This window comes from Staurois parvus, unplaced genomic scaffold (genome assembly GCF_062004578.1).
Source record: "Staurois parvus isolate SC_StPar_1 unplaced genomic scaffold, SC_StPar_1.0 ptg000013l, whole genome shotgun sequence".
NCBI classification, from domain to species: domain Eukaryota; kingdom Metazoa; phylum Chordata; class Amphibia; order Anura; family Ranidae; genus Staurois; species Staurois parvus.
The window spans coordinates 14,232,162-14,253,646 of NW_028317809.1; the positions used below are offsets into that span (position 1 = coordinate 14,232,162).

General features: G+C 41.8%; 1 protein-coding gene across 1 annotated transcript in view; it reads left to right on the forward strand.

Annotated features, from left to right (window-relative positions):
- Nucleotides 1-21,485, forward strand: part of HPSE (heparanase) — a 50,947-nt gene that overhangs the window by 3,752 nt on the left and 25,710 nt on the right. The window contains exons 2-6 of the mRNA XM_089675924.1: nucleotides 6,265-6,410; nucleotides 13,837-13,965; nucleotides 14,063-14,236; nucleotides 18,659-18,830; nucleotides 19,368-19,415. Coding sequence (XP_089532050.1) covers nucleotides 6,265-6,410; nucleotides 13,837-13,965; nucleotides 14,063-14,236; nucleotides 18,659-18,830; nucleotides 19,368-19,415 — 669 coding nt within the window. The remainder of the gene's footprint in view (nucleotides 1-6,264; nucleotides 6,411-13,836; nucleotides 13,966-14,062; nucleotides 14,237-18,658; nucleotides 18,831-19,367; nucleotides 19,416-21,485) is intronic.

A 21,485-nucleotide genomic window follows, 5' to 3' on the forward strand; every position in this document is an offset into this window, starting at 1 on the left:
AATACAAGAGGGATAGGAGGGCCCTGCTCCTTGGAGCTTACATAATCTCTGTTCTCAACTGCATAAGAGCTAGAGGAGGAGAAACAGCAGTACACTGATCTTTACAGTGTGTGTGTGGGGGGGGGGAATGCCAACATAAGTCTGACCATTGGAGGATAGGCAAATAGGCAGGCTCTTCTCCTATCAAAGCCAGAAAACTGAAGACCAGGAGAACTGGCAAGAACACCAGGAATTTAACACAAGGAAAGCAATACAAAAAGAACAGGATACTTTTTAACACAAGTACATGGTACAGCAGACACATATCAAGAATATGAAATGCTGGGGTAACATATTCTTTAACCACCTCCCGCCTGCCATATAGTAATATGACGGGCGCAAGGTGGTTCTCTCGTTCTGGGAGGACATCATATGACGTCGTCCCATTCTCAGCGTGCAGTGCGGCGATCGGTGGTGCGCTGTGTCCCTGGGATACAGTGGATCACCGATCACGGAAAGAGCCGAAGATGTCTGCTCGGTCATGTGATCAGCTGTGTCCAATCACAGCTGATCACATGTAAACAGGGAAATGACGATTATCGTGACAGCTCGAGAGGAGAGGAGAGCCGGTAATCGGCTTTTCGCGGAGGAGACATGTACACTGATGATCAGTGTAGCCCCAGCAGTGCCACTCAGTGTCCATCAGTGCCTCGTGCTAGTGCCCATCAGTGCCACATATCAGTGCCTACCAGTGCACATCAATGCCACATATCAGTGCCCATCTGAGCTGCCTTTCAGTGCCGCCTCTCAGTGCCAGTCAGTGCCGCCTTTCTGTGCTGCCTATCAGTGCCATATATCAGTGTCATGTATCAGTGCTACCTTTCAGTGCCCATCAGTGATGCCTGTCGATGCACATCAGTGCCACCCACCAGTGCCTCCTCATCAGTGCCCATCAGTGCAGCCTATCAGTGCCCATCAGTGCAGTCTCATTAGTGCATATCAGTGAAGGAGAAAATTCACTTATTTACAAAATTTTATAGCATAAACTAAGAAAAAATGTTTTTTTGGTTTGTTTAAGAAAAAAATTTAAACCCAGAGGTGATTAAATACCACCAAAATAAAGCTCTATCTGTCACAAAAGAATTATAAAAATTTCATATGAGTACTGTGTTGCATGACTGCGCAATTGTCATTCAAAGTGCGACAGCGCTGAAAGCTGGAAATTGGCCTGGGCAGGAAGGGGGTATAAGTGCCCTGTAGGCAAGTGGTTAATACAGCAGTTTTTGATTTTTCGGAGTCCCCTTCCCCATTGATATATTTGTAAAACCGTGTGTGCCGCAGCACAGTGAGGTATAGTTTGAATAAGCAATAATCCTCTATGAACCGGCTACTCTGTAATATCCATTGGAACAATTCTTTTTTAGCTACATAGCAGGATACAGCAATAACATACTAACATGTTTTGGGCTGAAGCCTTATTCATAGCAATTACTCAATGCTATGAGTAAGGTTTCAGCCAAAACGTGTTAGTAGGACACGGCAGTAACATGTTATGTTGCCAATAAAGAATCGTTCCAATGGATGTTACTGAGTAGCTGGTTTCATTGTATCAGAGGATTTTTGCTACATTGTAAAGGCATTTGAGCCAAAGCACTAGTTCCCAGGTAATCCCTGGTAGAGAATGCTTTCTCTGAATAGTGTGAATAAACTCAAAAAGGATACTGGAAAGATAAACATGCAGGGGGGAATAAAATCTGACAGTTCACATGTATGCAGATTGAACCAAATCCAGACCACAGGACATGTGAAAAAACATTGCTTCCTATGGTGCCTGTTCACCTATATCTGGTGCACTGGCAGTCGGATTCACTGCAGTTTGAAAAAATCCTGTACAATTTCTGAGCAGTGCAGTCTGGTTCAGGTGCGGATTACAGGCTATTGACTTCAATGGGAACCATTTCTAAACCAAATATAGGATAAGATCCCGAGAGCTGATCCTGTCCTGAACCTGATGTAAACCTGACATGAACCGGTGAACAACTACTGTGTTAATTAGCTGTGAAACCTGAGCTTCAATCCACACCACACATGTGTGAATCAGCTCTCAATGATACTGACTGTCATTTTATTAATTTGCCATTGTTACATTTTAACCACTTCAAGTCCGAACACTTTTACCCCCTTCCAGTCCAGGCCAATTTTCAGCTTTCAGTGCTATCACACTTTGAATGACAATTGCGCAGTCATGCAACACTGTACCCGTACAAATTTTTTAGCATCTTTTTGAGACAGATAAAACTTTATTTTGGTGGTATTTATTCACTACTGGGATTTTTATTTTTTTTTTGCTATATAAATGATAAAGTCCAAAAATTTTGAAAAGTGTTTTTCTTATAAAATTTTGCAAATAATTTTTCTTCATAAATCTTGGCCAAAATGTATTCATCTATCTTTTTAGTAAAAAAAAAAAAAGAAACCAAATTAGTTTACAACCAAAAATTATAATTTAAAAAAAATGTTTTACATTTATATTTTATTTTTTCTATATTATTATTTATGGAGTTTTTTTTTTACATACTGTCACCCTAGCAGTACAGGGTCATAATAGCGACCCTGTACTACTTGTGGGGGGGTGATGAAGATATTTTTTAATTTTATTTTTCCTTGCAGCCATTGAGAAATACTGTGCAAGCTGTGATTGGTCACAGCTTGTCACATGGTACAAGGCTGTTGTGAATAGCCTTGTATCATGTGACCTCCTGTGATAATTCACAGATTTCACACGTAGTAAGCAATGATGTCAGAAGTGACATCTTGCTTACTACTCTTCATGTGATCACTGATTGGCCAGTCAGTGATCACATGATCGGGGACCTCACACAGAGGTCCCATACAAGATCAGTGTTCTGCCGGAGGACACAGCGAGCACTGGATTGCGGTGCTGCTCACTCCTAGGGAGCGTGCACAAGCAGGGAAGAGGGAGGACGTATATAAACGGCCACCCGCCCCTGCACTGCTCCTGTCTGGCCGTTTATATACATGGGTCAGACAGGTAGTGGTTAAAGAATGCATCTTGTTACACTAACTTTTATTCAACCCTTTGGGGATCAAGTGTGTGTAGCAGCATGGTCACATAGTCCACCCCCCCCTGTCTGATTGTGCTGCTAGGATGAATTGACAGTGCTAGTTTTTGGCAGCAGGGGCTGCTCTGTAGACCAGGATTGCCATTTACAAAGATTACACAGTCTGCGGCACTGTGTGTCTATCTGCAGCTGCTTGTATGCATACACAGCCAGGCCGATGGATCACACAGCCCTGAGTGATCTTTCATGAATGAACCATCAGTGCTGCAGGGCTATGTCATACACTGCACAGGCCCCGGCTGTGCAGATCGGCCTTTTCAAAAAAAGGAAGGCTCCATGTATACTGCAGCTTTTCTGCGTTTTTTTTCAGCAGCCCCTGAACTCTCCCTAATGTTTTCCTATGTGTCCATGTACACTATGTCGTTTACAGGCAGTTGAGTTTACAGTAATTTTTTTGAAGGCACCAAACTTGTGTTCAGGAGTAGATTTTATCAGCATTTGAAACGCCAAATGCATATAAACGTGGTTAGCCACGTTTACAAGCGTTTGGAAAATGTTTTTAGCTCTTCCATTTCCAGATGCTGTCCAGAGCCTTTTTTCATCATGAAAAATGCATGCAAAGCGTTTTCCCGGTACTCAAATGGACCTAGCACACCGTACTTGGAGGTTTTCCATGAAAGAAAATATGTTAGATACTGCTGCAATAATTTATACACAGAAATGAGCTGGAACACATCCATACACCCCAAAAAAAAAGGACAGCTAATTTCAACAAATTCTGCTCTCTCTATTTCTCTCAAATGTCTGAAATAGTTATTTTTTTACTGTTTTTCAGTGCATTGTTGGCATTTTGGAAGGTCTCCTGAGGTTATCTTTAAAAAAACGCTCATAAACGCGGTATGCAAACTCAGCTAAACAGACTTTTTTAACCTCTGTTTTCTAGCAGTCAGTTTCCATCGTTCGGAAGTGTCCCGTGTACATGGAGCCTAAAGATTACACAGCACTGAGAGGCTGTATGATCCATCTGTCAGTGCTTGTCTCAGGAATATGTGTTCACAGCAGAGACAGGATGCAGCTGTGAATAAACCATCTCCTTCCTAGCTGTTGTCAGATTGGCTGCAGCAGGAGGGGGGGCTCAGGTTGGATCTAATATCTTCAGTTAGAGAGCACTTGGTACTTGTAGTACTTTGTCCCATAGGAGAAAGAACTGTAAAATAAACATGTAGATTGGTTCTAGGATTTGTTTAGTTGTGTTTCTCTGCTTAACAGAGAGACTGTTAGGAAAATTAAGTTGAGCTCTCTGCTTAACTTTGCTGGGATGGATTAATCAGGTCTGCTCATGATGCTCTGGTGCTGCTGAGTTTGCCTTGAGTTCTGCCCCCTTCAGGAAGCTATGAGAGCCTTCTAGAACCTGGGAGGGAACTAAGCAAATGAGCAGCATGAATATGGATACAGTCCTGGCTAATTGCAGAGGAGGGCAGTCTCTTTGCATGCTGGGAGTTGTATTTATTTTCTGTGAGCACATGGGCTCCGTGTTTTTCCTGGGAGAGGATTGAACCAAGCCAGGCTGGAGACAGGCTTGCCTCGCCTGGCACTGGCTTTCATGCGGCCTCAGTTGTGCCAAACTGAGGGCCTGAAGTTAAAGTGACCCTGGTTCTACAGTAAGCTGACTGAGGGGAGCTATCACTGGAGGGTTTTGCTTGGAAAGAGGCAACCATTCTGTCCTTGGGCCTTGTAGTACAAACATTGAGGAATTTGCTGACTCTGTGCTGGTTACCCCTCTGATGATTGAAAGTCAGCTTGGGTCTGAAAAGGAAAGGGAACACTGGCTAGTGTTCTGAAGCGTTTGTCCAATTGTTGCTACTACAAAGGACTTTTCTCAGCTACCTTAGCTTTGGGCTGTCGCAGTCTGTCGTAACGGGCTTGTACCTGAGGTGCTCAGCCCTGTAACTACTACTACTGCAAAAAGGGACTTTGCTCTCTCCTAATCTATTGGCTGCTACAACTTAAATGGAAGTTTGCTATCTGCTTCAGCCAAGACTTCAACAGTGCTCAACCAAATATCCCCTAGATCGGGTGTCGGCAACCCACGGCTCCAGAGCCGCATGCGGCTCTTTTTCACCTTGGCTGCGGCTCCGGAGCACACTGCCCACTAGGTGACAGGCAATAGGGCAGCAATGGGCAAACTACGGCCCGGCGGACCTTTTAATCCGGCCCGCGGAGCTAGGCTCCCGCTAGGCTCCTCTCACAGTCCGCCCTGAAGACCGGTGTAGCATGAAAATCTGTCTCCTATGAGGATCTGTCCCCCTCGACGTATCTGCGCATGTGCTGGAGATCGCCGATCGGCTGCTAACTGGCACATGCGCAGATACGTCGAGGGGGACAGATCCTCATAGGAGACAGATTTTCATGCTACACCGGAACGGCGCGGGAACACGGCAAGAGGAACGCGCAGAGCAAAGGTAAGTGAATTGACACAGGAGGGACTTGGGGACTTAATATGGGGGATGAATTAATATGGGGGATGAATTACAATATGGAGGATGAATTACAATATGGGGGATGAATTACAATATGGGGGATGAATTACTATATGGGGGATGAATTACTATATGGGGGATGAATTACTATGGGGGATGAATTACTATATGGGGGATGTATTTTCAGTTTTAAAAATGTGTCTCTCAAAATAAATTTCAATCGTGGTTTTGGCGAGATTTGGCTCAGTTGAAAAAAAAGGTTGCCCACCGCTGACCTAAGGCTATGATTGTGATTATGACGATACACTGTGGCCCTGATTAACCCTTTGCTTACTGGGCCCTTAAACCCCCTTCATGACCAGAGCGCTTTTCGCAATATATGCAGTGTCGGATTTGTTTTAAATGTTGCAATGGTTTTGCGGCTCCCAGTCTTTTTTTCCCTCTCGGAAACGGGTCCAAGTGGCTCTTTATGTCTTAAAGGTTGCAGACCCCTGCCCTAGACTGATCATTGAAGGCAACAAGCAAGTGTGTACTTGGCTGTGGAAAATACTTGGTGCCTGGCTACGGGGTGAAGAAAGAGGGAAACCTGGGCAAAAATGGCCCTCTCGAGGGTGGCACTAGATATATATTATGATTTTCTTTAATTATATAGTCTGTAGACAATCAGAAATACATGTATGTATTTTTCCATGTCAGTAAGAAAGTGTATCATTTTCTTCTAGTTCTCAAAAGCTTATCACTTTAACAAGAGGCTTATCACCTGCCTTCTTGAGATTTGGAGGAACTGAATCCGATTTCCTGCTCTTCGATCCACAAAAAAATGCTTCAGAGGAGGAAAACATTTTCTGGGAAAAGTCCACAAACCAAGGTGACTTAGGTGAAAAGGAATACATTTTTTTTTCTGTGATTAAAAAATGTGAATGTGATCAGCTTAATTGAACCGTTCAAACTTGTGTAGTGCATTAAAAAAAAAAAAAGTCCTGCACACTGCATCCCTCAATGATTCATCAAATCGAGCATTCTAGAGTTCAATGGTAACACGCCTAAAACGCAATGCACCAAAAAATGCACAGATGTGACCCGGCCCTAATTTTTACTACACTGTGTTTTCTATTTTACGTCACTTCAGATACAAAAATCATAGACTCGCTATGTGGATTATTCTTTATCAGACATGCAGGCAATTGGCACTAGAGAGTAAAGTAATTAAATTACAGTATATGATGCAGAAATTCTTTACAAATTATATTTAAAAAAAATAATTTTTTACATAAACATGGTAGATAGGTGTTTTATTAAGCTCTATTCACACCCGTATGTGCACAGTATATTTACAGTATATGTCTGTTACCATTTAATCTAACCCTAGGTTCACACCTAAGTCTTTTCTGCAGCATTTTTCAGAAACGCATTACAGCCCATTTAACATGATTTCCTATGGGACATGTTCATACCTGTTTACACCCGGTGCGTTTTTTGGAAAAGGATCAGGGACATTTTTTTAACGCAAAATGTTGCGTTTTGGGTTCTATAGACTTCAAGGAATCCTGCAGAAAAGCATGTATTGTGTTGTTGATGCATTTTGTGTTTTAAAATCTGCCTAGCAAGAAGAAAAAATGTAAAAAAAAAAAAAAAACCCTGCAAGTGCAAAAAACACAATGCAAAAATGCACAAAATGCAACCTGCATGGGTGTGACCCTAGGGTAAATGGCACCCCAATGTAAATACTGTATGTAGTATAAAGAATGTAGTATGAAGAATTGCAGCTGGACAAGAGGTGCAGGTACTTTTTTTTTTTTTTTTTCCCTGTAAGGAGGGTAATGTTTCCAATGACCACAAATGTCATTCTTCCAGCCCAGTGAACACAGAGGTTTTAATGCCCCCCTTCACTCCTCCTGATCCAATGATGTTGGGTTAGTAGCCTAGTGGGTCAGTTGTGGACAGTTCAGAAAGATTTGGTGAGTTACGTGATCACTGCTCTCTGCAATTTACAAGATTTTGAACTACAGAGAAGAGAAAGGACTCTGGGTGTCCGGTGAATGGCTAGAAGAAACCTGGATTTAAGGTATGAATGCAGAAAATTTTTATAAAAAGTGTAATCTGCCATTATTGACCCCCCTTCTTTTTGATCATTTTAGTTCCCTGGCTGTCATGCTGATGGCTTGGATTCATTACCGAGTAGCTGACCTGGAACAAGTATAAAGATAAGGAATTCTGGCACTCATTTACAATATGCTAGTTGCAGGTCAGTGACTCAAAAGTACTGAAACTGGCCAAAGTTGGACATCTAACATTTTCAAAAGGTCTGTAATGGCAGATCCCAAACTTCACTCAGTTACAATGCATACCATCTGTATGGCAGAAAAAAAATGGTGTAGCCCAGAACTAGCATTTTATCCTAGGGGATGGAGAATGGCCGCTTCTAGCTGAGGTTTCTAAAACAGGTGTTTTCCTTCATAAAATATCAAAGTGAGGTAGCACCATTTAAGCTTTACTATTTTTGCTGCTACTATAGAATGTGGACTGTCGGCTATGTGTGCCCCAGTACAAGAAATGTTTAATTGCTGAGCCTATATGGAAGCAATATGAATGCATACAGTATTTGGAAACCTTTTGACCACTTCAATACCGGGCACTTTTACCCCCTTCCTGCCCAGGCCAATTTTCAGCTTTCAGTGGAGGTTGTCATTTTTTGTTACAATTTTTTGGAAAATGTAAAAATAAAAAAAAATCACAATTTGTTTTCCTTTTTTTTTTTTTTAAATACATATTGCCACCAGTCCAGTACAGCGTTATTATATAACTGGTGTGACGGTGATCAGAGACACTGGTGACAGTATGTAAAAAAAAAATACAAATTAAATTATTATTTTTATTTATTTTTTTATTTTTCTATTTTTTCTTAAATTTTTTTTTTTTTTTTTTTGCTATTTTTTTTTTTTTTTTTTCAACACACTGTGACCAAAGCAATACAATGTTACCATAGTAACATTGAACTACTCTGGGCAAGTGATCAGGATTTTTTTTAACACATTATGATTGCTGATACCAATGTATTTAATTGATATTTGCAATCATTGTTACTGAATAAAAATTGTTTCATTCAGTCTTTTTGTTGTGATTGGGCAAAGCTGATCACATGATACAGATGGGCTGTGATTGGCTCCGTCTGTACCATGTGACTGCTTTGATCAATCACAGCTAACAACATAATTGTATACAACGAATGGCATGACAGGAAGCCATCCTTTGTATACAATTGACATGTGATCTGCTGTGATTGGTCACAGCGGTCACATGATACTGGCAACGGGCTGGTGTAGTGATATGTCATTGGCTGTGTCCCGTAGATCGCGCCGCTGCGTGAGCGGCTCGTTTTGACAGGACGTCACACGACGCCCAGTCACAACGAGGAGTGTCCCGCCCGGACATCAATCTGCTATAGGCCGGGAGGGAAGGTGGTAAAATGTACTTTGCAGAGTGATTGGACAAAATGGCAAAACCCATGGTCACAGAAAGGAGATATTCTGAAACAGAGAAAAGGGAAGCTTGCAAAACAATTTTCACAAAGATGTAGTCAATTGCATGGCAGAATGATGTCTTGTCTTTTCTGTACCTTACATTCCCTTTAAAGTCTTCGTCTCCAATCCATTATGCTCAATCCGCAGATCCGGTTCATCTTGCGGGTGATCGTCAGCTTGCAATCTATACGGGGTTAACTGACCATGCAACACCAGTCCAGGGGGTGCGACGGGGACACGGAGGGGACGAGCCAGGCTGTGTGTGCACGACAGGGACCGGCCACCTCTGGAGGGGTGACACCACGTGTTACCACACCGGGTGACACCACCCCTATGGACGCCCCTGCCCATGGGCTTATTATGGGACATCCGTTGTCTGCTGTTCTTCCTCCCCCCTAAAGCTGGCCACTGAAAACCAATCACTTGACAGGACTGGAGTGCTATTAGAATTGGAGAGAATATACATCTTCCTTCTATAGGATCGTTGGTATAGGTGTTAGAAGTGGGTGGGAGCAGTTTTCGGCTTAGTTCTATACTTGCTTCAATTCCACATTAAGTCTTTACAATTTATCATTTTTTTTAGCTATACTGTAATAATGTTTACATTGATTTATTTTACATGTAATATGTGTTTTGGTGTTTTTATGTGCAGTATGTAATTCAGGTAAATAGAACAGCCAGGTTTGCTCATTATTTCTATGCTCAGCTTCTTTCTTTACATGTGCTGTACAATAGTTGTATTTCACTGTTCTTCACAATGGGAAAAGTTGGCTGGCTCATTGAACACCCTTGTGTGGCTGATGCCTAATCTCAACAGCTGACTGGAGTTAAAATACTATATATTTTTCTCTAGTATTTTAACTACCCCTATGTTTAATACAATAACATACAGTATCTCACAGAAGTGAGTACACCCGTCACATATTTGTAAATATTTTATTGTATCTTTTGTGACAACAGTGAAGAAATAACACTATAAAGAGTGAATACTTGTGAGCTATTATGAATGAGGTATTCAGTAAGCTATTAGTAATTATCTACTTGTATGGTGTGCTAGGTTCGCTGGCACTTACACAAACCCACTTAATTGTGTTCCTATTGTTCAATTGTATAAATTAATATATAGTGCCGCGCTCCTATTTGCAAAATCCTTAATCCTTGATTTTGCAAATAGGAGCGCGGCACTATATATTAATTTATACAAGTGAAGAAATAACACTTTGCTACAATGTAAAGTAGTGAGTGTACAGCTTGTATAACTGTGTAAATTTGATGTCCCATCAAAATAACTCAACACACAACCATTAATGTCTAAACTGCTGGCAACAAACGTGAGTACACCCCCTAAGTGAAAATTTCCAAATTGGGCCCAATTAGCCCTTTTCCCTTCCCGATGTCATGTGACTCGTTGGTGTTACAAGGTCTCAGGTGTGAATGGGGAGCAGGTGTGTTAAATTTGGTGTTATCGCTCTCACTCTCTCATACTGGTCACTGGAAGTTCAACATGGCATCTCATGGCAAAGAACTCTCCAACATAACGACCCCAAACACACCTCTAAGATGACCACTGCCTTGCTAAAGAAGCTAAGGGTAAAGGTGATGGACTGGCCAAGCATGTCTCCAGACCTAAACCCTATTGAGCATCTGTGGGGCATCCTCAAACGGAAGGTGGAGGAGCGCAAGGTCTCTAACATCCACCAGCTCCATGATGTTGTCATGGAGGAGTGGAAGAGGACTCCAGTGGCAACCTGTGAAGCTCTGGTGAACTCCATGCCCAAGAGGGTTAAGGCAGTGCTGGAAAATAATGGTGGCCACACAAAATATTGACACTTTTTGGGCCCAATTTGGACATTTTCACTTAGGGGTGTACTCACTTTTGGTGCCAGCGGTTTAGCCATTAATGGCTGTATGTTGAGTTATTTTGAGGGGACAACAAATTTACACTGTTATACAAGCTGTACACTCACTACTTTACATTGTAGCAAAGTGTCATTTCTTCAGTGTTGTCACATGAAAAGATATAATAAAATATTTACACAAATGTATGGGGTGTACTCACTTCTGTGAGATACTGTAAATATGGACGAGCCAGAATTTTCAAAATGTCAAAGATGAGTTTAGAAAGAAATGCCTAACATGCGACCTGCTAGACACATAGACCAATGTGCTCCAGACCTCAAATCAAGTGACAGCAGCTCTGGAGCACTTTAGAGCTATGAAAGCCACAGTCCAGCAATATGTTTAGGAGATGAGGGAATCGGCACTCCAGAGAAGCGCTCAAAAGCAAAGCATTATAAACAAAATGAGGAAGAAAGCTTCTTCAATGTGCTTACTTAGTGTTGTGACGTGGGATGCCACTGCCCTTCTCTTTATTGCAACTACTGTGCAATGTGTTAAGGCAGCCTTTTCATTTAGAAATTCAGTTCAAAATTTATTTTGAAATTTTTCACACTAAAAACCATATGTGCTTTTTTTTTTTTTCTTTTTCTCCTTTTTCCCTTTAACACAACTTAGTTATGTGCTGCAGAGCGAATGTTTTTCACATTGCTATAACTGTAGAACTATATACTATTTCCTGACTAACTCCATGGCAGCATAAAAATGAGTAGACTCTGCCCTCACCCATAAATTTTGAGGCTGGACCAGTTCATGTGTTCCTTTAAAGTCTTCCTAAACCCACAACAGTAAAATCAGTCTGTATATGCAGTAAAGCATGCTTATTCTCACTGTGAAACCTAAGGGGTTAATCCTCTGCATTGTGCAAAAAGGCTGTTTGATCCTGACTTCACTGATCCTCCCCTTCTTCCTGTGCCCTCCTCTTATCTCCTGATAAGACATATTGTGTGGAGTCACTCTACACATGCTCAGTTTAGTGTGTATCGCTAGAGAGTTTTTGTTTTCTTCGAAAGTGCTTGTGATCAGCACAGGACCAATAAGCATTGTAAAGACAGAGGTCAGGGATTCTGCATCCTCCTACAGCAGAATGAAAACTCCTCCTACAAGCTTTAACATGTCCTCTGCTGGACACTGATAGAAGTCACAAGACTGCTTTAACTGTTGATGAGAAAAGGTATTTAGCCGTTTATATTTACTAAAATAATTGCACTTCTATGTTGTGTGTACTGTGGAAGACCAGATATAGTGAATGCAGGGTCCTGGGTTTAGTAACACTTTAACTAGCCTATTCAACAACTAGGAGAGATCCTATGCTGCCATGCAGTTAATCGGGGAAGGAAAATTACAGGAAGTATTTGAAAACAATTTTCAGTTTTCCTAACCAGTTGCATGGCAACATGCAGATGGGAAATAACTAGCCCTAAAAAGGGTGGGAAGCTGAAAAAATAAAGTTTCAGTCGTAGCTTTTGCCAACAGAAACTTTAAGGCCAAAATTAAACAGCATAAGAATGGTAGCTACACTCCACAGTGAGCCAGAAAAGTATTCGTGAAGGACAACACCATCACCCTACAATTACTTCCAGTGCACCATGACAGACGACAAAATAGTCATGTCAAGGTCAACCCTTGAGGCAACCTATATTAATAAGTTGATCACCACCACTTTAAGGTAATTAAAACAATAACTCCATATGTGCTCGCTAGAAATAAAACTTCACCTTTACTTTAACCGCTTCCTGACCGCCCTATAACAGAAATACTGCTACAGTTCGGCACTGGTGCACAAAATCACGTGTGTGTGTGTATGTATATGTGTGTGTATGTATATGTGTGTGTATATATGTATATATTACGATTTAGCATTTGCAGGTTGGGGGCGCGCCCTTCCAACGCCACCATTCACAGCTGCAGCTGTTAATCACCGGGTCCCGGTGATTGCTGAGGATCTCTGACTGGGAGAACTGTGTGTAAACAAGAGTTCTCCTCCCTGTTGGCTCGTGCACAGTGCTTTTGGATGGCTGTGAAAGCAAAGCAGTGTGATTACAGTGAAGCACACAGACACAGGACAAACAGCACACAGTTAACCCTTTGATTGCCCCTCATATTAATTCCTCCATGCCCAGTGACAATAGTACAGTGTCAGTACTTTTTTTTTTTTTTTTTTTTTTTTTTTTTTTTTTTTTTAGAACTGACCACTGTATTGGTGTCATTGGGGATGTCAGTGACACCAAGTCAGTTCCCCCCAGTGTCCAAATGCCCACCGCAGTCCCGCTATAAGTTGCTGATCGCCGCCATTGCTAGTAAAAATATTTTTAAAAAAAAGCCCAGTTTATGTACAGCCCAGTATATGTAAATACTATAACTTTCACGTAAACCAATTCATTTACATGTATTGGGATTTTTTTTTAGGAAAGACATGGCGCAGAATACATTTTGGCTTAAATTTATGACAAAATTAGATTTTGAAAAAATTTTTAATGGACATAGCAAGAAGTCAAAAATATTGCTTTTTTTTCAAAAGTTTTCTTTTTTTTTAATCGTGCAAAAAATAAAAAAATGCACAGGCAATCAGATACCACTGAACGAAAGCTCAATTCGTGGGGAAAAAAAGGACGTAAATTTAATTTGAGTACAGCATTGCATGACCGCGCAATTGTCAGTTAAAGTAATGTAGCGTAGTAAAACAAAAAATGGTCTGGTCAGGAAGCAAGGTAAATCCTCAGGAGGGCAAGCGGTTAAAGCCCAGTTCCAGTCAAAAAATGTTATATATGACCTCTAATTTAGGTCAGGGAGTTGGCTTTTCCAATGAGGACTCACGGTTGCAAAATGCTTCTGTTTTCAGCTAGCGCATGTTAAGAAACTGTTTTATCTTTTCAGCTAACAAATGTGAAGGACACACAGTCCCCCTTTCTGTGCAACATAAACTTCAAGTTCAATGGCCAATCCAAGAGCAAATCATACTTAAAGAACAATTTCTTAAAAAATACAAAAATTCTACAATAACAAGTAAGAAAATAATGACCATGTTTTCCTTATCGACATCTCAAAATAATATTCTAGATGAAAAAATGTTCACACAAAACACACTTTTATGTATTTTTAGAAGAAACTATGGATCTGTTGTACAGATTTGCAAACTGCTCAGGCTTACATCTTATTTTTGGACTGAATGCATTACTGAGAAATATACATGACCAGTGGAACAGCTCCAACGCTAAACTACTCATTGATTACTGTGCCTCAAGGAAGTATAACATGTCATGGGAACTAGGAAATGGTAAGTGTAAAAAAACAAAACAAAAAAACCTATTGATAAATATGTAAACTTGAAACACATGGAGCAGTGCATTTTTAATTGCTCTTTAGATTGTGACATTTTCTTTCCATCAAGGTGTATCAAATATGTAAATAAATCCTTAACCCTTTTGCTGCCAGAGCCATTTTTGTACATGTTTAAAAAAATAATTTTAGGCCTAAAGATTACACAAAACCCCCAAAACATTATTTACTTTTTGAAAGCAGACACCCTAGAGAAGAAAATAGTGGTAGTTCTACTTTTTAGGTCTAGGAAACGCAAAATTTCAGTAAAAATCACACTAAAGTGAATATTAGGGCAAACAAATGCAATAAATAACCCTCTTCTTCTTCTTTTTTTTTTTTTTTTTTTGGGTAAAATGTAAAAGACTGGGTTGTGCCGAGTAAATTGATGCCCACCATGCCAAACCCGAAATTTGTGTGTGCCTATGAAATCGTGTCAATCTTCAGTACCCTATATTTTCTATAGATGACACTTCAAAAGCCCCTAGAGGTCATCCGTTTAGTGTATGGAAGAGGTCTGGTGCTAGAATTATTGCTCTCACTCTGGCTTGCACGGCGATATGTAACGTGGTGGGTGGACCTCAAAAATTCTTGGGGGGGGGAATGTTATGTGCTTCGGTGTAACTTTACAAAAAAAAAAATTTTTTTTTTTTCTTTCTTTTTCTTTTCCATCACGTAGGGGACAAAAAATCTTCTAAATCAAGGGGATTGAATTAAAATTCAAGCAGGTCCGGTCACTAAATATTTCTTCTGGCCAAGGTCCGAATAGGGTGTGCCCATCAGTGTTCCCCCTTACATTAGGTGTTGCCATCAGAATGCAACTTTACATCATGTATTCCCATCATATCAGGTGTACCCATAAGGGTGCTCCTTTACATCACTTGTCCCCATCAGAGTGCCACCTTATATCAGGTATTCCAGTCAGAGTGCCCTCTTACACTCAAAGTACCCCTTTCCATAATAATTCCCCATCAGAGTGCCCCTTTACATCATATTCCCCATCAGAGTGCCCCTTTCCATCATATTCCCCATCAGAGTGCCCCTTTCCATCACATGTGCCCATCAGAGTGCCCCTTTCCATCACATGTGCCCATCAGAGTGCCCCTTTCCATCACATGTGCCCATCAGAGTGCCCCTTTCCATCACATGTGCCCATCAGAGTGCCCCTTTCCATCACATGTGCCCATCAGAGTGCCCCTTTCCATCACATGTGCCCATCAGAGTGCCCCTTTCCATCACATGTGCCCATCAGAGTGCCCCTTTCCATCACATGTGCCCATCAGAGTGCCCCTTTCCATCACATGTGCCCATCAGAGTGCCCCTTTCCATCACATGTGCCCATCAGAGTGCCCCTTTCCATCACATGTGCCCATCAGAGTGCCCCTTTCCATCACATGTGCCCATCAGAGTGCCCCTTTCCATCACATGTGCCCATCAGAGTGCCCCTTTCCATCACATGTGCCCATCAGAGTGCCCTTTCCACAGTATGTGCCCATTTGTGCCCCCTTAACATAACATGTGCCATTCAGAATGCCCCTTAACATAAAATGGGCCTGTCAGAGTGGCCCTTACTATAAAATGGGCCCGTTAGAGTGTAGCTTAACTTAAAATAAGGGGCACACTGATGGCTACATTCTATGTTGTGCACATCCGAGTTCACCTTAACATTAAATGTGCCCATCAGAGTGCCCCTGTAAGACTATACCCTACCTTGAGGGCTGACAGGAGCTGTGCAGGGATCCTTGCTGAAGGATGCTTGTGTACAGGCAGGGAGCGGGAGCCAGAGAGACAGTGAGCTGCAAGGGACGGGGCGCACACGTTCCGTCATGTTGCCATGATGACCGCCCTTCTCAGTGGCGGATCTGTCATTGCAGGCTGGCGGTCCAGAAGGGAGCACTGCTGGGGCAGTTTTCAGACCGCGGTCCGCCATTTAGTGACCGCTGCTCTAAGTGACGATTTTTTTGGTGACGGGTTCTCTTTCTTGGGACATGCAAGGTCTCCTATGGGCTCCATTAGATGTATTGCAATGCAAAGCGCATATCTTTCCCCCCTGCTCCCCCAAATCAAATAGATGCTGGCTGCCACAGAGGGGATGATCATGGCATCTGGAACCCCGGCACCCCAAGAGAGTCAGGGCATTTGCCCCAAATGCCCATGCTAGCGCCCTCCTGCTGGGCAAGTTAGTGGAGCCAAGTGCCAAAACTTGTTTCAGGCCTGAATTCATGGGATGCTGGGATTTTGTTCAAATATCAGGAAAGGTTCATGAACACTAGGACGGTTGGAGGAGTAGATTTGTATTAGAAGGGGGAATGGATTTGTGTTGGGAGGGAGATTTGTTTTGGGAGGGGGGAATATTTGGGATGGAAGTGGGAAAGAGGAGTCATGTAGGATGGGCTTGGAGGAAAGATTTGTGCTGAAGAGGACAAGGGTAGAGGAATTGTTACAGGATGGGGAGCATGTTGTGCTGGAAGGGAGATTTGGGGTAAAGGATTTGTACTGAGAGGGGGATTTATGTGGGGGGGATGTAGGGGTGGGGTATGTGTGCTGGGAGAGAAATTTGGGGAGTGGAAGATGATTTGTGCTGGGAATGTGTATTTTTTTTTTTCAGGGAGAGGGTTTGTGCTAGAAGTGGGATTTTTTTTTGTTTGGGGGCAGGCTGCAATGTAGTGGGAGGAGGAGAAAGATTTGTAGTACAAGAGATTTTGGGGGGAGATTTTTATTGGAATGGAGGGCTGTGCTGGGAGGGAGGATTTGGTGGATGGAAGAGGATTTATTCTGAAAGGGGTATTGGGGGTGGGGGGATGATTTGTGCTGGTAGGGGAAGAGGATTTGTATTAGGAGAGGGGGGGGGGTATGTAGGTAGGGGATAATTGAAAGGGGTGGGGATAGGTCCTGGGGTGGGGAAGAAGGGGGGATTGTGCTAGGACTAAGAATGTTGGAGATGGTGTTAGGAGGACTTGTTCTGAGGAAGGGGGAAGAAGACTTGTTTTGGGGGGGGGGTTTCTGGGAGGTGGAGAAACAATTTTTTGCTAGTGGGGGTTGAGCATAAAAAATTTATTTCTGGGGGAGAATATTACTCAAGGAGGGAATTTTGCACTCTCCTTACACCTCTGCTATGCTTTACACATCCCTGCCTCCTGCCTCCTACTATGCATTACACACCCCTGTCCCCTGCATTCTGTACATTAATTATTCCTGGCCTCTGCATTCCATGCATAACACTTACAATTTGTCCACACCCACTGTTTGCCATGGTGTGCTAAGCCCAATTACTACTCTCCTTGGGGCACCCAAAAGTGTCCTAGGTCTTTTACAATCTTATAGTGTATACTCCAAGAAAAATACAGTGCACTGCTAAAGTGTTCGGGTTTGGCTTGAAGAAAAGGTGGCAACCCTACATGCGCACACTACAAATCCCATAGTCTATAGTGAGCAAGATAGGGTGGCCACATAGAATGGGTCCACGTAGAATGAAGGTAGCCACCCCATAACAGGAGGTTAGATCACATCCTATATCGCACATCATGAGTTTAGTGTCACTTTAGAGTGTATTGAAGTCCAGAACAGGAGTATAATATGCAGTATTTCAGCTTATCAGTCCTAAAACGCGGTAGATAAATTGGTTTTCTTGAAGGGGAGGCATTGTCGCCCTAAGTCAGGACTACAGAATTAGGCTGGCCATACACTATACAATGTTCTTGAGATTTTTGGTTTAGATTTACCAAAAACCATATACAGTAATAGGAGGTCAGACCTAACAACACTTTCAATTGTATCCAATTAGGCAGGCTTTTGCACTACATAGTTGAAGGTAAATCTACAGGAAATTGGACAGAAAATTATATCGTGTATGGCCAGCCTAAGTGTGTTAGTTACAAGCTCACTGTTGTACTTTTTGAAAGGCACATTTTGGCACTTTGTAAGTCCAGCCAAAACTTCAAATCTTTTTGTTTTTTGGGGTTTTTTTTTTTTTTTTGTTTTTTATTTTGTTTTATTGTTTTTGGATAGAGTACAGATGTGAACCACTTTTATATTTTTAATACCATCTAGGACATGGTTAGCAAGATTTTTCCCTTACTTGTCTTGGTGGGGATGACCAGACCGGACAGGGATTTTGGAAAAATCTACAATAAAGACAACCATGAAAAAGCTGACAGGGGTTCTAGCATCCACTAATTAAAAGGTATAGGAAGCTGCAGGAACCTCTCTAATGACCCCCCCCAGCAGTAAAAACCCTACAGGAATTCTAACCCCTCCACAAATGATCCAAACTAAAAAATAAAAAAAAGTATTTGGCTGGATATAAATTTTAAGTACAGTTGAGTGCTTCAAACATTGTACTCCAGATTACTATCACAATTTTAGTCTTTTGTTTGTTTAGAGCCCAACAGTTTCAAGAAGAAGTCTGGACTGTATATTGATGGCTTTCAGCTTGGCAAGGATTTCTTGAGTTTGCATAAGCTACTCCGCACATACCTTGGCTACAAAAATTCTGGAGTCTATGGTCCTGATATTGGCCAACCCAAAAAACATTCTCAAAAGATGCTGACAAGGTATCAATTTATGTGGATATTTTTTTTTTTTTTACATATACATTCAATTTTCCATGCTTATGCCAGCACCCCCAGGACTCTCTCATAGCTGTTTTTATCTCTGCCTTATAATATAATCTAATATAATTTGTTTCTTGTAACATAAAGGACCTCCATCAGATGCCATCACAGAAGAGGGAAGTGTTTTGTTTCCCTCCTGTTGAACTGAAGGGGCCTGGGCCCTATACAGGAGGGCCAGCTGTACTGCCTTATCAGCGGCTCTGCCTCCTATATTCCTGCATGGCAGACTCTCCACATTTGCACTTCCTTTTTGAACACCATCTGATATTGGTTATCTGAGTTAACAGCATAGGTCTATATGGCCCTGTGATAGATGTGTTTTTTTTTGTTTTTTTTTTTTAAAGCGAACGCTGGACCCCTGTGTGCTCAAGGGACAACACATGAATTTATCTCAGGCTTTTATCATAAGTTATAATTTGTCATCACAGTAAAAACAAAAGAATAAACAATCTATTTTTTTTTTTCCTTTTTTTGCAGCTTTTTAAAAGAAGGAGGTAAAGTCATAAATTCAATTACTTGGCATCAGTAAGTAGAACGGTTAAATGTTTTTGTAAAGCATTACATTTTCTCTTATTAACCCTTTCAAGTTCTTTTATTTTGCACACCTGTAAATACTGGTTTTAGGCCTGGTTATGTATGTGAATCCAATGACAAAAAAATAACCTAATAATCATTTACTCCACCTTGTAATTGAAATCAATCCCATCCTCTACAATTCATGAAAAAAAAACACACAGGTTATCATTGGTGATATAATGTTTGCAAAAATCCAATCGCATAATAATAATAAAATAATAATAATCAAATAAAATGGTGAGTGCAAAAACTACTTGGGACATAATGAATAATACAATCTTGATGTAGTGCCCCTTAGTGTACATAGTTGTTTAGAGTAGTTAGAGGCTTGCTACAAGCTTGGGTTTAGACATAGGATTACTTCAGGCCTGGCTTGAGGGCTTTGCAGGTCAGTCCTCTGGTACCTCCCCATGCTCTAGAAACTTGGAGAAGCTTCTAGAAGCCAGTAGGCAGAAGTGAGGAGGGACTGATCTGCATATTTATGGGAGTCTGACCAATCCCAGTGCAGAGGGGCCTAGCAGTGTGGCAAATCAGCCCATAAATATGACAGAGCCTGGGCAGCAGGGGAATCGGGTGGAAGATGAAGTGCTGCTGCTGTGTAGTCTGGTAGGGGGCCCCGGAGAAGGGGGGTTCTGCTCCAGGCTGAAGGAGGGAGCTCTAATGCCCTGCAGTCCATCGGGGGAAGGACAGCCTGCATACCTTGGAGAGGAACCAGCCCAGCGGACGGCATGAAAGTGGTTCTATCCACAGCTACAGGACAAGGACAGTGTGAGTACCTCTACACCCCCAGGGTCTATAAGGGAGAAGTCTGCTGAATGGAGTTCAGTCATCAGGGGACAGTTCACAAATTACCCATTTCTTTGTCCTGGGATCAGATACCGTAGCCAGGTGGGCTGGTATTCTGTTCACTTAGGGCACTAAGAGCTCCTACAAATTGAGACTTTGTTAAAAATCCACTCAAGGGGACTCTGAGCTCCTGCAGGCTGTCACTTTGCTAAAGACTGTCATAGTTCCGGCTTGAACACTGTCAAATTTCTGTCATTTTTGTAGTAGTCCAGAGAAAGAAATTGTCCTCATTTGTTATTCTGCAATCAAGTTAGGCATCCCATAATCCCTTTACACTATCAAAGCTAAATTCCCTAATACAGTTCCTTTTAAAAAGTATTCATACCCCTTGAAATGTTCCACATTTTGTCACGTTACAACCAAAAACTAAAATTCTATTAGGATTTTATGTGATAGACCAACAGAAAGTGGCACATGATTGTGAAGTGGAAGGAAAATGATTAAATGGTTTTAAAAATTTTTTACAAATATCTTAAAAGTGTGGTGTGCGTTTTGTATTCAGCCCCCTGGAGTCAATACTTTGTAGGACCACCTTTCACTGCAATTCCAGCTACAAGTCTTTTTGGGGATGTCTCTATCAGCTTTGCACATCTAGAGTGAAATTTTTGCCTATTCTTCTTTGCAAAATAGTGTCAGATTGTATGGAGAGTGTCTGTAAACAGCAATTTTCAAGTTTTGTCACAGATTCTCAATTGGATTTAGGTCTGGACTTTGGGCCATTCTAACATATGAATATGCTTTGATCTAAACCATTCCACCGTAGCTCTGGCTGTATGTTTAGGGCCGTTGTCCTGCTGGAAGGTGAACACAGTCTCAAGTTTTTTGCAGAATCTAACAGGTTTTCTTCTAGGATTGCTCTGTATTTGGCTCCATCCATCTTCCCATCAACTGTGACTAGCTTCCCTGTTTAAGAAAAGCATCCTCACAACATGATACTGCCACCATCATGTTTCACGGTGGGGATGGTGTGTTCAGGGTGATGTGCAGTGTTAGTTTTCCGCCACACATACCATTTTGCTTTTAGGCTAAAAAGTTACATTTTGGACTCATCTGACCAGAGCACCTTCTTCTACGTGTTTGCTGTGTCCCCCACATGGTTTCTCGCAAACTGCAAATGGGACTTCTTATGGCTTTCTTTCAACAATGGCTTTCTTCTTGCCACTCTTCCATAAA